At 43.0% G+C, this 15,124-nt stretch overlaps 1 protein-coding gene across 2 annotated transcripts in view; it reads left to right on the top strand.

The window, feature by feature from the left end:
- Positions 1 to 15,124, top strand: part of LOC121272531 (heterogeneous nuclear ribonucleoprotein U-like protein 1) — a 78,580-nt gene that overhangs the window by 17,757 nt on the left and 45,699 nt on the right. Inside the window, exons 2-5 of one of the 2 annotated variants that reach the window (XM_041179148.1) lie at positions 2,687 to 2,854; positions 8,312 to 8,450; positions 9,507 to 9,580; positions 9,695 to 9,834. In XM_041179148.1, coding sequence (XP_041035082.1) covers positions 2,687 to 2,854; positions 8,312 to 8,450; positions 9,507 to 9,580; positions 9,695 to 9,834 — 521 coding nt within the window. Of the gene's footprint in view, positions 1 to 2,686; positions 2,855 to 8,295; positions 8,451 to 9,506; positions 9,581 to 9,694; positions 9,835 to 15,124 lie in introns of both variants that reach the window. The other variant, XM_041179149.1, reaches the window with a different exon arrangement.

Below are 15,124 nucleotides of genomic sequence, written 5' to 3'. Positions count from 1 at the left end.
ATTAAAATAGAGGGATTAGAGGGGAGTTGAGAAATATTTTCACCCAGAGGGTGGTGGGACTCTAGAACTCATTGTCTGAAGGGCTGGTGGAGGAAGAAATCCTCATTGCATTTAAAGTACTTGGGATTTGCACTTGAAGTGCTATTACCAACAAGGTGACTGACCAAGGGTGGGATTCTCTGGCCCCACCTGCTGTAGGATTGTCCGGTCCCACCGAAAGTCACGGACTTTTGGCTGGGCTGCTGCATCCCCTGTGGCATGTGCTGCCACTGTGGAGCTGGAAAATCCCAGCCCAAGGGTCGGAAACTGGGATAAGGCTGAATGTCACGGGCATGATGGACTAAATGGTCTCCTTTTGAAACATACAAGATTCTGAAGGGGCTTGAATAGGGTACATATTGAGAGGTTGTTTCCCCTGACTGGGGAATCTAGAACATGGGACTGCAGTCTCAGAATAAGGGGTCGATCATTTAGGACTGGGATAGGGAGAAGCTTCTTCATTCAAAGGGTTGTGAATTTTTGGAATTCCCTATTCCAGTGGGTTGTGGATGCTCCATCCTTGAGTATATTTAAGGCTGACAAGGACAGATTTTTGGTCCTTCAGGGAATTGAGGCACATTGGGAATAGGTGGCAAAGTAGGGTTGAGAGAGAAGATCAGCCATCATGATCATATTGAATGGTGGAGCAGTCTTGAGGGGCCATGTGGCCTACCCCTGCTCCTATTCCTTACATTCTCATGTGCCATAAATTTCTATGATTCTATTAAGCAGCTTCGAGGTGGTGAGCCCTGCACCCTTGGTGATTATCAGGTGTCCTTCCCTCCTTTCTATTTTTCTGACTTTCATCTTTCTGCCTTGGGTATCTGCCATTAACATCATGTCCTGTCTTTTCTCTTTACTAATGTTGACTGACCTGTTTATTTCCAGCCTTTGCGGTTTTACTCCAATAAAGAAAATAAAACTGACTTTATCTTTTACTTGTTCATTTAATCACATGGAAGTTTGTGGTTTTATTACTGGCATTTCATGGTTTAATTTTGCTGGGTTGAAATGACTCCCCTCTTGCCTTTTTACGTGGGTGTGCAGTTGACTCAACTTGGAAATTGTGATTAAGTGGAGAGGACTCTTAAGCTGTATTTGTGTTTCACTTTGTGATTCTAATCAGAGTCGGTTATCAAAGCTTGTAAACTTCAAGCTTGTAAAAGCTTGTGTTGTGAGACTTGTTGACTAGTGCAGTTCTGAAGGATTGCTGCACTATCAGAGGTGTAGTCATTCAGATGAAACCTCACAGGTAGATGCAGAAGATCTCACCATACTATTCTAAAACCAGTAGGGGAGCTCTCCCCAGTGTCCTGACCCATGTTTATACTTCTGCCAACATCACTAATGCAGATTGTCTAGTCATTCATTCCAGTGGAATTTGTGGGAGCTCGCTGTGTCCAAATTGGCTGCTGTGTTTCTTCGGTAACAACAGTAGCTACAATTCACAGAAAGTACTTAATTGGCTGTTAAACTCTTTGGGATGTCTTGAGATCATGAAAGGCACGAAGTAAAGGCAAGATCTTTTTTTCTTGTGTAATGCAAGTGATGGCTTGTAACACGCTGTTGCATAAAATACGCTAAGATAAAGCAGTGTAATAAATTGTTGCCGGACAGCCCACAGAATCACTTGGTTCTTGGAAACGTCAATAATTGTTTTCTGCTACTATGTGAATCACTTGCTTCAGGCTGGATTTTATACTTCCCTTCCAGTTTGAAGGTGGGGTGGTGCGTGTAAAATCCAGCGCATCCACCCACCTGCAAATTATTTTCCCAAATGTTTCCTCAATGGGATAGATTGACGGATCCCTGACTGACGTTTTAGCCGGGGAGGTGAGGATCAGGGCAACCAATAAAATTTAGCCCTTAGTTGTGGTTTTTAGGAGAGTAGGCAGCATGCAATGTGTGCAGCATTTGTATCTGTGATCAAAATGTTTGAATTTATTCAAACTGGACTCGGAACCCCTTGTTGAGAATTACTTTTGAAACTCAGCCAAGCATTTGCAATGACAATAACAGCCTTGGAAGTATCAGTAAAGCTTTATGGGAACTGCATGAACAGATAGTAATGCTTTTTCTAACCTACACTGGATGGCCCTGTCAGTCAAACCAGTCCAGCATTTGGTGCTATTTTAACTCTCACTGACAGCTTCAGCCAGTTTTTGTTTTCAGATTTAAAGAGCAGAGGATTTTTAAAAAAACTTAAAAACTTGGTGCTTGCACAGACCTTATCTGCCCTTCAAGAACATTTGCGCCTACTCTATCAATTTGTGACTCCTACACTGCAGGTTAAGGTCCTTGGAACAGCCAAAATGGGACCTGTTTGAACTTGGTATGAAGTTCAAATGGCCCTATGTGAATCATGCCACATCTCCTTTCTGCTAGCAAAAATCTGTCAAAAGTGGGGGCAGGTCTTCCATATTGGGTTCTCGCCTGCCATTTTTAAAGGTCTGTGGAAAATCCGGCCCATTGACTTTTAAGGCAAATGTATGGGAGACCGTAGGTTTATGTTTACTTGGGTATTGATATTGAACCAACCTTTAGCTTCCTGAAGACTATCAAAAGGGTCAGTATGAGATGAGACATGGCTGCTCTTTCTATACTGTCTGCATCTTTTCAATTTTGTTTGTTTTCATTCACTTTCAAGCTGACGTGCCTGATGAGTGGGAAACACATTATGGTGGAGACCGAAACTCCTTCGGTGAAATATATGATAAGCAAGGTGGCGACTTTGGAAGGCGTGACCAAGGAAATGCAGAGAGAATCTTTGAGAAGCCATCCATTGAGCCAGCAGCAGCACAGCCACATAAACCAGGTTGGTGGATTTGTTGCTGTAAGCAAGTCAGTTTGGTTAGCTACGTTATAATGTATTTTAGCTAACCAAAAGCGGTGCAGTGAATTGTATGAGATTTTAATGACCAACCCAGTTGACTCTGTCTTCCTTCCATTGCTGATACTAATAAGTTGCTGTTAACCAGTGAGTTGTCGGGGCGTGTTCCAGAAAGTACTTGTTCGCTGTTTTCTACTTAGGCTTTTCAAGCACTGTTAGTCTTGCATTATACTTAATGGAGGTTAGAGCTGTATGTCCCCCAGCTCAAGTGCATAATGTTTCACTTCTTTTATTTATGGTTTGAATACTAAAGTATCAAGTTTTAGAAACACTGCAAATAGTTTCCTCCTGCCCAGTACAGAAAATGGTTCGCTTTTGAAACTTGTACTTATTCAGGTTTGCTTGTTAATCTTTATTGTAGTTCCCATTTCTTCCATGGGGCTTCCCTGTGCCCTGAATTTAAAAAAAAATGTAGTTTATAACTGCCTGTGATGGTGCAGCTCATTCTATCTTTTATATTTCCATTTGTATTTATGGTTCCATCTGCATTGCTTACTTCCATACTATACTTAGTTTATAGTTATATAATGTTTTCCTTTAATTTCCATTTAAGACTTCCAAGAAGAATATTTGTAATTTCATCGCAAAGATATTTGTATTCATCCTTACCCTGGAAACTTCTGATTCATTGCAGCCAAGTGGAATTCTGTCCTTTCTCAATAGCATGCTGTGCATGCACTTTCAAGCCAGGAAATCTAGTAGTCATTATTAGGAACTTTATATGATTTTCACCTGTGTACCAAATTCCATCTGATGTAGCTGAGCCTTTACTCCCTGCAAGCTGGAATTTACCTTCATATGCGCAGTGCCTGGTAGTGTAGTCCCACAAGCTCTTTTTGTAATTAGCTCACTGAATAGACATAAGCCCTCACATTATCCTAATCTTTATAAGTGCTATGTGAATAGTTGGCTTGAACTATACACTGGAAATCTGATTGATTACAAGTGAAGGATAATGGCAGATCAGTGCAGAAGATTTTATTTGATTACAGTGGTATTAAACTTGGTCTGGCACAAAATTAAGATGAAACAACTCTCCCTTTGACACAAGTTGTTCTTCACAAAGTAGGCACATGTCCCCGTTATTCAGTAGAGTTATACCAATTAATTAGCTTGTTATCAAAACTCAGTCATGTATGTTTAAGAAAAATGCAATGGACTTTTTGCTTCAACAGTGTTCATTTCTAGCCACCTTGAGCAACAAATTTAAAGTAAAATTTAGCAGAACATATGAGGAGCAGGGGGAGGCCATTCAACCCCTTGAGCTTGCTCTGCCATTCAGTAGGATCATGGTTGACCTGACTGTGGCCTTAACTCTGCTTTCCTGCCTGTCCCCATAACGGTTCCCCATTATCCAACCTGCTGGTTACATCCTTAAAGAACTCTAATAAATTAGTCAAACAGGATTTTCCTTGAATAGAATCACGTTGACTGCTTGATTATATAATGATTTTATAAACGTTCTGCTGCTGCCTCCTTAATAATGGATTCCAGCATTTTCCCAATGACAGATGTTAGACCTACTGGCCCATAGTTTCCTGTTTTCAGCCTTCCCATTTTCTGATTAGTAGTATTACACTTGGGCTTTTCCAATCCGCTGCAACTTTCCAGAATTTAGAGAATTTTGGAAGGTTACAACCATTGAATCTATTATCTCTGCAGGTACTACTTCTTTTAAGACTCTAGGGGAAGAATTTTCCCGTTGGCGAGCAACGTGTAAAATGATGCGTGGTGATGTCGGTCGGGGGTCCCGACGTCACCGCGCGTCATTTAAATTGTCAGTTCAGCGGGCGTGCAACTGCATCAGCTGTGCGCCTAACGAACTGTCAAAGGCCTATTAAGGCCATTAAGAAAGTCATTAAAGCTGTTAAGAAAGCTGCCTGTCCAACCTTAAGGTTGACGGGCAGGTAAAGAACCCAGGCAGCCTTCGTGTTTTTCATGAAATCTCATCCACTGGGGAATGAGGTTTCATGAAGCGTTCTAAAATGCAATAAAAATTTATATTTTTATTCTTTGACATGTTCCAGCTCATGTGATAGTGTCACATGGGGGGACATGTTTTAGAAGTGTTACAAACCTTGATTCGAAACTTTAGCACTGAAACAAATCTCTGAGACACCTCTCTGTCTCGGGGAGATCTCTGCGCTCTTTCGCGCGCAGGGAACCTCTTAGGGAATCCCCCCCGCCGCTTCTAGGCGTGTGTCACATTGGGAGGACCGTCCATGTAAAATGGCGGTGTGCACCCAGTAGGGGGCACCAATCGGGTTTGCGCTTGCCCTTGCCCCCGCACAAAAACGGGTGGAAAATTCAGCTCTAGGATGCAGGCCATCGGGTCCGGGGAACTTATCAGCCTCGATACTAAGGCCCCGGTTTTCGTGGAGTCGGGCCAACTTTGAAAGCCTCTAAAAATTGCAGGTGGGTCCCACTTCTGGGTCTCTTGTCCCATTTGGCCTGCGCAGCATAAGGGAGCAGGTAGCGAGCCTGCACACAGCATTCTCGCCCTTGCTGGCTCTATTGTGGAGGTGGGTGTTTCAGACCCCCACAATTTTGTTGGAGCAGGGCCCTTTTCATTAAGCATTGTGGTTCACAGCACCTCAGAGGAATTGTGAACCATTGGGAAACCATAGTCCTGAGTGGAGAACCTAAAGAAAACAGCCATCCAGCATTCCCTTTGAGAAACGTTGTCCCTCTTACCTTTTCATAAAGCTGTAAATCAATCACGGGCAGTAAAAATTTCATTGAGGAAACCTTGTTTAATGTTGTCAAAGTAACCATGCTAGCATTCAAAAAACTCTTCAAAGAAAGACCAAATTATTACAAGGTAATAAAGGTGTCAATCTACAGTGGCACTCCCCTGCATGCTGTGTCACAGGGCTGAGTCCAGTAACCATTCTTGGAGCTTGGCTAAGCATTCATAATGAGGCTGTCTGGACAGATGGATGTTTGACCATCTGTTGAACCTGCTTTTGTTCATGTAGTTGCCAGATTCCCTCATTCTGAATATTTGGCTGAACTCCAAGATTAGCGAATGGACTCAGCCCATTGAACTAGCTTGGAGAGTGCTAGCTTAGTTTGACTTCTTTATTACCTTGTAATAACCTGAGCTGTGTTTGAATTTTTTTCAATGCCTGTTTGTTTATTTATACACAATTTATGAGGTGTGAATTGGGTTAAAGCTTTTTTATTGATATTCTGGCTGTGCGTGATTGATACTTACGTGAGTTTATCAGATGAGTTTTTTTATCAATGGGGATTTTCAAAACCTATTTGCTTATGTCAGCTTCGAGAGCAGTTCAAAAACTTTCTAGACTTGCCAATTGGTTCCGTGCATGGAGGATAGTTTTAGAGTGAGTATAGAAAATGAATCGGGGTTATGGAAGGGGAATGGTTGTGGAGGGGACATGGGGAATATGAGGGGGCATGTGGCATGGAGTGAGCATGGATATATGGGGTCATGGAATGGACACAGGATATGAGGGGGCATTGAGTGGGCATGGGGGACACGAGGCATGAGGGTGTGGTTGGAAGCGTGAGGGCCAGAAAGCCTAACAGTGATGATTACAACTGGGCCTATGGGCAGAATTTATAGCTGAGTGTGTGGGCGTGCACTCGACCCATTCGTGTGTAAAATGACGCTTGCGACTGCTCCCGGGCCCCCCACCAAATCCTGCCGTATGTCTCAATAAATGGACGTGGACCTTCTAAATTGTCAGCCTTGTCATCCGCCTGTTTTGGGCTTGCCTATGGGAGCGCTGGGCTTGGCCCAGCTCCAGCCCTTGCCTGCCTCCCTGACACAAAAATGGGTGGGTGGGCTCCTCCAGTACACAGACGGGATCATAGGTTTGGGAAAACTCCTGACTACCTTCTCCTTGATGAAAATCCAGCCCTTAATACTTGTTTGAAGTCTTTGTCATTTCTTTGTTTCCTATTATTAATTCCCCAGCTTTATCCTCTAAGAGACCAATGTTTACTTTAGCTACTCTCTTCCTTTTTATATACTTGTAGAAGCTCTGGCTGTCTTTGTTATATTTCTTGCTTGTTTACTCTCATATTCTTGAGGGCTAGGGAGGGGGAAAAAAGACTAAATGGCCCAAGAGTGTGCAGAGACAGATGGACCTGGTGGTTCTTGTGCAAGATCTTGAAGGTGGGAGGGCATACTGATGAGAGAGCAGTTAGCAAAGCACAATGGATATTGGGCATCATAAAAGAGGCATTGAATTTAAAAGTAGGGAAGTTTATACTGAAACTTCTATAAAACTCTGGTTAGACCCCAACCAGAGTATTATGTCCAGTTCTGGTCACTGCAGTTTAGGAAGGGCCACACTATTGGGGGAGATTGTGGAATAGTGGTAATGTCACTGGTCTAGCAATCCAGAGGTACAGGCTAATGCTTTGGGGACATGGGATCAAATCTCACCATGGCAACAAATTCAATTAATTAATTTTCTGTAATTGAAAGCTACTCTCAGTAATAGTGACTATGAAGTCATCATTGATTGTCATAAAACCCCATCTGGTTCACTGATGTCCTTTAAGGAAGGAAATCTGCCTTCCTTGCCTAGTGTGACCTACTTATGACTCCAGACCCACAGCAACGTGGTTGAAAGAATGGGGGGGAAAAAGGAAGCATGTGAGGAGGGTAGAGAGGAGGTTTATCATTAAGGCTCGTATGTATGTATATGTATGTTCCGGAATTTAACTACAAGATTAGTTTGGAGAAACTGGGGTGGTTCTCCTTGGAGCAAGAGAGATCGAGGGGAGATTTGATAGAGGTGTACAAGATTAAGACAGGTTTAGATAAGGCAGAGTGAGGAAGAATTTTTTTACGAGACGAGTAGTAATGACCTGGGACTCAATGCCTGTGAGGGCGGTGGAAGCGGAGATGATCAATGATTTCAAAAGGGAATGGGATGGACATGTGAGGAAAATAATTTGCAGGGCTACGGGGGAATCGGACTGACTGGATTGCTCTACAGAGAGCTGACTTGAATTCTATGGTCCGATTGCTGCCTCTTGTGCTGCAGTCTCGTCTTAAATACAAAATGGAGACTATGGATTGGAATATGTTTAATCATTGCGGTAAACAATTGGAGAAAACCTTTGACAGGTTTTTCCTCCCACATTTATTCTGTTTACACTCTTGTGGAAATAAGAATCTGTATTCTAATTGTTCGAAACTTCTCCGTTTGGTAATTAGTTAGCACCCACAGTACCTTTGAATTGTTTTAAAAGTTGGAGTTTTCTTTTTCAGAATGACAAATACAACTTATCCATTTAGTATCGAACGTTTTTGAATTATTCTTTATGCTTTTTTTTCAACTGGATTTTCAATGGTGGGATTTGCCTGTATTAATCTTTTAATACAGTGCATTACTTACGCAGAATTTCAACCAGTCGAAGTAAAAGAAGAGCGTGTGGATCAAATGGAGGTCAAACAGGAGATACAGCTGAGCAGAAAGAGGCCATACCCTGATCAAGGGCATGGATATTATGAATATAGAGAGGACAGAAGTTACAGTCGGTGAGTAACATTTAATGCTGCTTCTCCCCTTTGTTGAATGATTTAAGTACGTAAGATTGAGCTTGTCACCAGGACCACCCTTTCCATGAGTTGTGGATGGAGTTTTCAGTTTTTGCCTGGAGCTATTATCTGGGTTGTATGTTGTCTCTTTCACTTTATTGTTGAAGTCATAGTTGCTTTAATGTAATTGAAGAACATTCGAAAGGTATAATATAAACTCACCTTTTATATTTTAATGGAAATCTAGATGGCAGTGGCAACAGTCATCCAATTGGTGTGAAAATTATGCCAACAATATTGAAAAAACATTTTAAGATTAGTACTTTAAGTTCTTATTTCTCCTTCAAATGCCATTATGCTGCTTGAGACACTTCAAAAAATATTGTTTGGTGTCTTAGGTGGTTGCTATTCACAGCTTAGAGGTGAAAGTAAGATAAATCTAGGAAGTCATTTACTCTCAGGTGGGGGTACAAGTGCTGAAGAAAATACAAAATTTGAATAACACCAATGCCCAATCTATTGTGCTGATTGTATGTGAATTGTTAATCAGGTTACCTGTGGCCTGATTTATAACAGGAACATAAACTAATTCCTGAGGTGAATGTGTCCAAGGATCAAAGGTAGAAAAAGTGTAGAACATTCAATTGTGTCTGTGTCATTATTGATGTGCACCTCACTTTGTGTAGCGAGGGTACTCAGCTGAAAGAGCTACAGCGGAAGTGAGCATATTGCTGGTTTGGTCCACGTTAACTTGACTAAACAATACAAAAGTTTTCTGATGAGGCAGCAGTCAACACTAAATCAACAGTCTTAACGTTGAAGAGACTGGTAGGAAAGGAGCTGTATTTTCCATTATATCTGCTGTAATTGATGTCTGCTTGAAACTGTATTGGGTGCAAAATATCAATGGTGCTCGCTGAATTATTGACTGAGAAAAACTTAGCTTTATGCATAAAGAAAATCATTGGAGATTTGATATGAAGGTAAATTAATGTTTCTGCCTGTGAGCCATTGTCTGGTTAATGAGTTAAACAACAGTATTTTGCTTTTCCTTAGAGCAAGATCTCCCCAGCCACCTGCAGAGGATGATGAGGAAGTCTTCGATGAATCATGTGTGATCATTGACACTTGTAAGTATTAAGCAATGTTTTTGTAACAAACTATTTTCAGGGTAATCTGAACTGGTTTGACTTGATTATGTTCTTGTTTCCCTGTCTTACATTTTTCCATGTTTTCCATCCTAGATAACTGTGATCTGCACTTTAAAGTGGCTAGAGACCGCTTGAGTGGCTACCCCTTGACTATTGAAGGATTTGCATATCTGTGGTCAGGAGCACGAGCAACATATGGGGTCAACAAGGGGAAAGTTTGTTTTGAAGTTAAGGTACTTACATTTTTCTTTGAGGGCATGGAATTTCCCTTTACCTTTTTCTCCCCGTACATGTCTCTTAAGGCCACGGAACTGTAGCTAGGCAAGTGAGCTGCTGCTACGCCTGTGCCAGTATTGCTCATGAACCACTTGCTAGGATGTACTTGAGAGTATCCTTAAAGGGCACCCATTCATCTTTCCTGCACCAATGGTAATTCACCTGCTCTTTGCTCACTGACTCTAGCAGTGCCATGGAAATTGGGAATTTGAGGTTGTAGGGTTGGAGTCAAGTCATGCATACCCCTATTGCATGTTGGGACTACATCTGCAATGTCCCTGTTGTTCTGCATTATGATGGCTTGACTTTAAACTTGCCCTGTACAGTAGCCAGACTGTAAAAGGAACAGTTGCAGGTGTTTTATTTTTCTGCACATTAAGTGCATCTTCTTGAAGGTTTACCTTTGTCAATTGAGTCCCCATGTTATTCCTAGGAAGGCAAAAAATCCCATACAATTTAATGATTTTCATATGCTGGAAGAAAAAGTCGCTTGATAGTGCAGAACTTGAGTATTGCTGAAGAAAGAGGCATACTGTTGAGGCTTTTCATCTTTCATTCATCAGGACAGACACAAGAATACCATTTTAATTAAATTTCAAAGGGAACAACAATTTATACTGCATGAGAAAAGAGTACTTATTGCTTAGCAAGTGGACTTTGGTCGAGGAATTGCCATGGGAAATGCACGAGGGACCAATTATCTCCCAAGCTTTTGTTTAAATTAAAGAAAAGGCAAGTTGACTCTGGTTAGCCGAGGTGTTGCAATGGGGAATGCACCAAGGAACTGTTGTTTCCCCCATGCCTTTTTGTTCAATTGAAAAAGGCCTACAGTCTGGGCATATTCTTTCTGTATATGAATATATGTAGCTTATAGCAAGCTTAAGTGAGCCATGTTGTGAGCCCAGCTGATAATCTTAAATTGATTGTTAGTGTGAAATCTTAGCACACTCATGAATGTTCAGTAAGTGCTGTCCAGTCCAGTCATGGAATCACATCTAATGTTGGACGCTGTTTTGAGTTTTGAAGCATGGGCTGGTTGAATATGCATGTGGTATCTGAATTTCAGTGCTGGCCTGATGCCAGATATGTAGGCTGTGCATTGCAATGACTGGTGGTTCATATCAAACAGCATGTTCTTTTGGCTGTTCGCAACAGGCAGAGTACATGTCTCAATTTTTCTCAGCATTACTGAGAACAACAAAGCAGCTTTGATGTAGTGATAGGTTTTCAGCAGGAAAGTGGGACTCGGGCAAAGTTACATCAAAGGAATAGGTTTTGAGGAGCCTTTAACAGATCAGGAGAGATGTAGCATGGTGGAAAGTTTTAGGAAGAAATTTGCATTTAGTGTGAAAGGTGCTTTGCTGAGCTAAGAGGAAAGACTTGTATCTGAAGAGCAGAAGGTCTGAAAGAGGTTGCAGTGATTGGGTTGAGCAAGGCCAAGGAGTGGTTGTAAGGAAGATTTTGAAATCTGCACTTCCAGGGGCAGGGACCCAGTATTGGTCAGTGTGGTCTTAAGCATATAAGCGACATGGCTCTGCCAGCAATGAAGATGAGTCAGGGGTTTAGTGGGATGACCTCGATGATGGAGATGGGCAATGCTTCAGAACTGGAAGTGGTTAAACCTTGTTGATGGGGATTGAAGCTCTGTTTAGGGCAGTGGCAGGGCAGTGTGAGGGGATATGTAAATTCTGTTTTGGTCTGATTGAGCAGGTGCAATTGGGGTAAGCACAGCTTGACGTTTGCAAGTGACAGGACAGCACAACAGCAGTTGTGAAATTACGTATTCTGCATCTAGATGTAAAGCAAAACAGCATTGATACTGATCGAGCGTCACATTTATCTGGCCAATATGTTATGTAAAAATGAACGCACCTTAGCAAAGGTAGGATATCATGAATGGATTCTTAAGTTGACTTGTCCCTTTTGTAGTTGTACTTGGAAAGAGGTTTCTAGGCAAGCTGTGAGAACAAAGGGTTACAAAGGTTCTGTTGCAAGACCCACAGTGACTGGTGTAGCTTTTTCACCTCCTGCATGGAATGGAAATTTCCTCATGCCCTCTTTCAGTTTCCTAAAGAACATGCCCAAAATCTTAGGAGCAAAAAGAAATATTGGGCAGAACCCTTCAAGGAGTGGCAATCACCATCGGATTTCCACTCTGCTCCTAGTTGCTTACCTTGCACCACAGCTCCGCATTTCTTGCCGGGATGTCTGAACCGGACCTTCTCAGAAATGTGAAGCATGCCTGTTTTAGTGCAGGATCATCAGGGGAAGCCAAGCCATGCCCCATTTTTACAGCACTGGGTGCCATATTCTGGTAAGTTTAAAGGCCTTAGAGCCACTTTGAGAAGTTACTGAGATAAAGTAACTTGTGATTGGATGAGGGGAAAGGGTGGCGGGCAGGTGGGTGGGTGAGGGGGTAGGGTGGGTCGGTGGTGGGAGAGGGGGCACAGTCAGGAGGGGTAGCCGGGTGGGGGTATAGTTACCCAGGAGTTAAAACTCATTTTAATCCCCCTAACGTTTCCTGGACACCTATTTTAGTAAATTAGTTGAAATCATCCAAAGTCTCCGACAAGACTTTCGGAGCGTTCCTGACGCAGAGAAATTGCCCATTGGAAGTCCAAACTTCTCGACCCTGGGGATTGTAAGTCCTAGGCTTATCTCTTTGCTCTGTTTGACAAGAAGGCTTTCTTCTGGACAACCTTGCTCTCTACATTGCTCAATTCCTTTACTAGATGTTGTACAGGTGGGTTATTGAGACTCGTAACTAAACCGCATTTCCTTGCTTCAGTGACGCTTCTTTCAGCTTGCAACTTAAATCCTTGTCTAGATGATTAGGAAATTTCTCTGTTGAAACTAAGACTGACTGACTATCCCTTGCAATGCAGTCATGGTAATCCTGGCATTCAGTACAAATGAGCACCAATGCTAAACTTGTGGACTGTAAATCGGGTATTAAAGCCTGAATGGACTCCAAAGTGAAACAGAGCGAGATTGTATCCTGAAATCTGCCCTTCTTTGCATTGGTGTCCAGTTTACACCATTTCCCTAGTGTGATGCTGGCATCTGCCTGTCTTGGGAGACCAGGGACACTGTCTAGAGCGTATATCACTTCTGGATTGATCATCATCTGCTGTGGCTGTAGAGGCTGATTTGTGAGTGGCAGACCCTTCTGCAGCTAGCACAGATGAATTATGTTGGTTCTGGGTCGACTGATTTTTTTCAGTGGGCTCTCTTTTCTGCCATCTGGTGGTTTGTTTTCTCCTCTGCTTTTTCCATCATTTTCCTGTTTGTCTCCGGATAGTCTGGTGAGCAGCAAGGATTTCCCATGACCGACTTCAAACCCGATCAACTTGTGGTCTCGCTTACAGACATCCTTATATTGCAGACTTGGGCGACCTGTTGGCCTTGTGCTGATAGCAAGCTCACCAGAAGAGCCTGTCTTTGAGGATATGGCCATCATCCATTTGGCTCATGACCCAGCCAACGGTGTTGCCACTGACTCGAGAGCAAACATGCTGGTGATCCTTGCATGCTGGCATGCTTCCACATAGGTACTCTGCCTTGCCAGGAGCTGTCCAGTATTTGTCTGGAGCAGCAGAGGTGGAAGCTGTTCGGCTACTCTTCTTGGCTTACGTAAGTTGTCCATGCTTTACTACTGTAAAGGAGGATGCTGAGAACACCAGCCTGGCACACATGGAGCTTTGTACTTTTGGTTAGTTTGCTGTTGACCCACACTTGACTTCTCAATTTTGACATGACAGCAGCAGCCTTGGCAATCCTGGTGTTAATTTCAGCATTTAGGGTCAGGTTGCTAATAATTGTTGATCCAAGATATGTGAAGCAGTGACCTCCAGAGGACCAACCAGAGGTTGTCGATATTGATGGAAGGTGGGGTCTCTAAGTCCTGCTCCTTAACTTTGGTCTTTCTGATGCTGATTGTCAGTCCAAACTCCTTGCAGACCCAGGAGAACTGCAACTGTTGCAAGAGAACTTCAGTATGGGATGCCAGCGTGATGTCATCAGCAAACAAGGACTAGGAAACTACGCACTTTGGTCTTGGTGTGTAGTCTTGCTGAGTTGAACAGCTCGCTGCCAGCTCTGGCATGCAGGCAGACACCATCATTTGAGTTGCTGAAAGCGTACACTGGCAGCATAGAGAAAAATATGACAAAGAGTTGGCACCAGGATATAGCCCTGCTTTAGCCCACTGCTGACCTTGAAATATGTTGCTACGTTGTAACTGACAAAATTGTACATCTTCTCGTGGAAGGAAGAAATGACAGGCAGCCTATTTTCTGCAGCAGTTTAAAGACCCTGTCTCTGCAGATGAGATTGAAGTGTTGATGAGGTCTATGAAGGCAATGTAGAGTGGTCTGTTCGTGGCACTTCTCCTGTAACTGCTGAAGTGAGAAAATCATGCCAGCTCCGAAACCACACTGAGTCTCAGGGTAGATACGTGATGCTAGGGTCTGCAGTCTAGTGTGACCAATGTGAACAAAGACTTTCCCCACGATATTTAACAAGGAGATGCCTTGGTAATTGTTGCAGTCACTGCGAACCCCCTTGTTTTTGTGCAAAGTGACTATATTTGCATTGTGCATGTCTTGAGGCACAGAAGTTCATGGAGGTGCTGCAGCAGCATTGACTTTCCACTTTTGATGATCTCAGGTGGAATGCAGTCATTTCCTGGGGCTTTACCAGTGGTCTTGTTGAGCCCTATGGTGGTAGGTTTTGCTGTCCAGCTCCACCATGACAGGAAAGTCTGGAATGGCACTGAGAGCTTCTTCAGGGACAACCTTCTCCGTTGTGTAGAGTTCAAGCTAGTGCTCCACACACCTTTCCATCTGCTTGCTAGGTTCAGTGATGATCATCCCTGTCTTTGTCTTCAAGGGGTCTCATTTGGTTGCTTCTAGGCCTGTTGCTTTCTTGATTCCTTCATATATCACTCTTGCATCCCCAGATTCAGCAGCAAATTGTACGTGATTGCAGAGTTTCAACTAGCATTGATTGGTGCACTGCTGAGCAGACTGCTAAGACTTGGTTCTGGGAGCTCTGAGAGCATCTAGATTTTGTTTGATGGGGCCTTGCTTGTGGTTCATGAGGGCTCTCCTCTTGGTTGCAGTAACTGGCTCCATTTCAGTCCAGTAAGCCTCAAATTATGCAGTGAGTGCAGAACTATAGATGGTGTTGCGCAGATGATCCCACTTTGACCCTGCACTCTGGCTTTGGGCATTGTTGTCTGAAAGG

The sequence above is a fragment of the Carcharodon carcharias genome, chromosome 34, assembly GCF_017639515.1.
Source record: "Carcharodon carcharias isolate sCarCar2 chromosome 34, sCarCar2.pri, whole genome shotgun sequence".
Classification (NCBI taxonomy): Eukaryota; Metazoa; Chordata; class Chondrichthyes; order Lamniformes; family Lamnidae; genus Carcharodon; species Carcharodon carcharias.
This window is presented reverse-complemented; position numbering and strand designations above follow the sequence as displayed.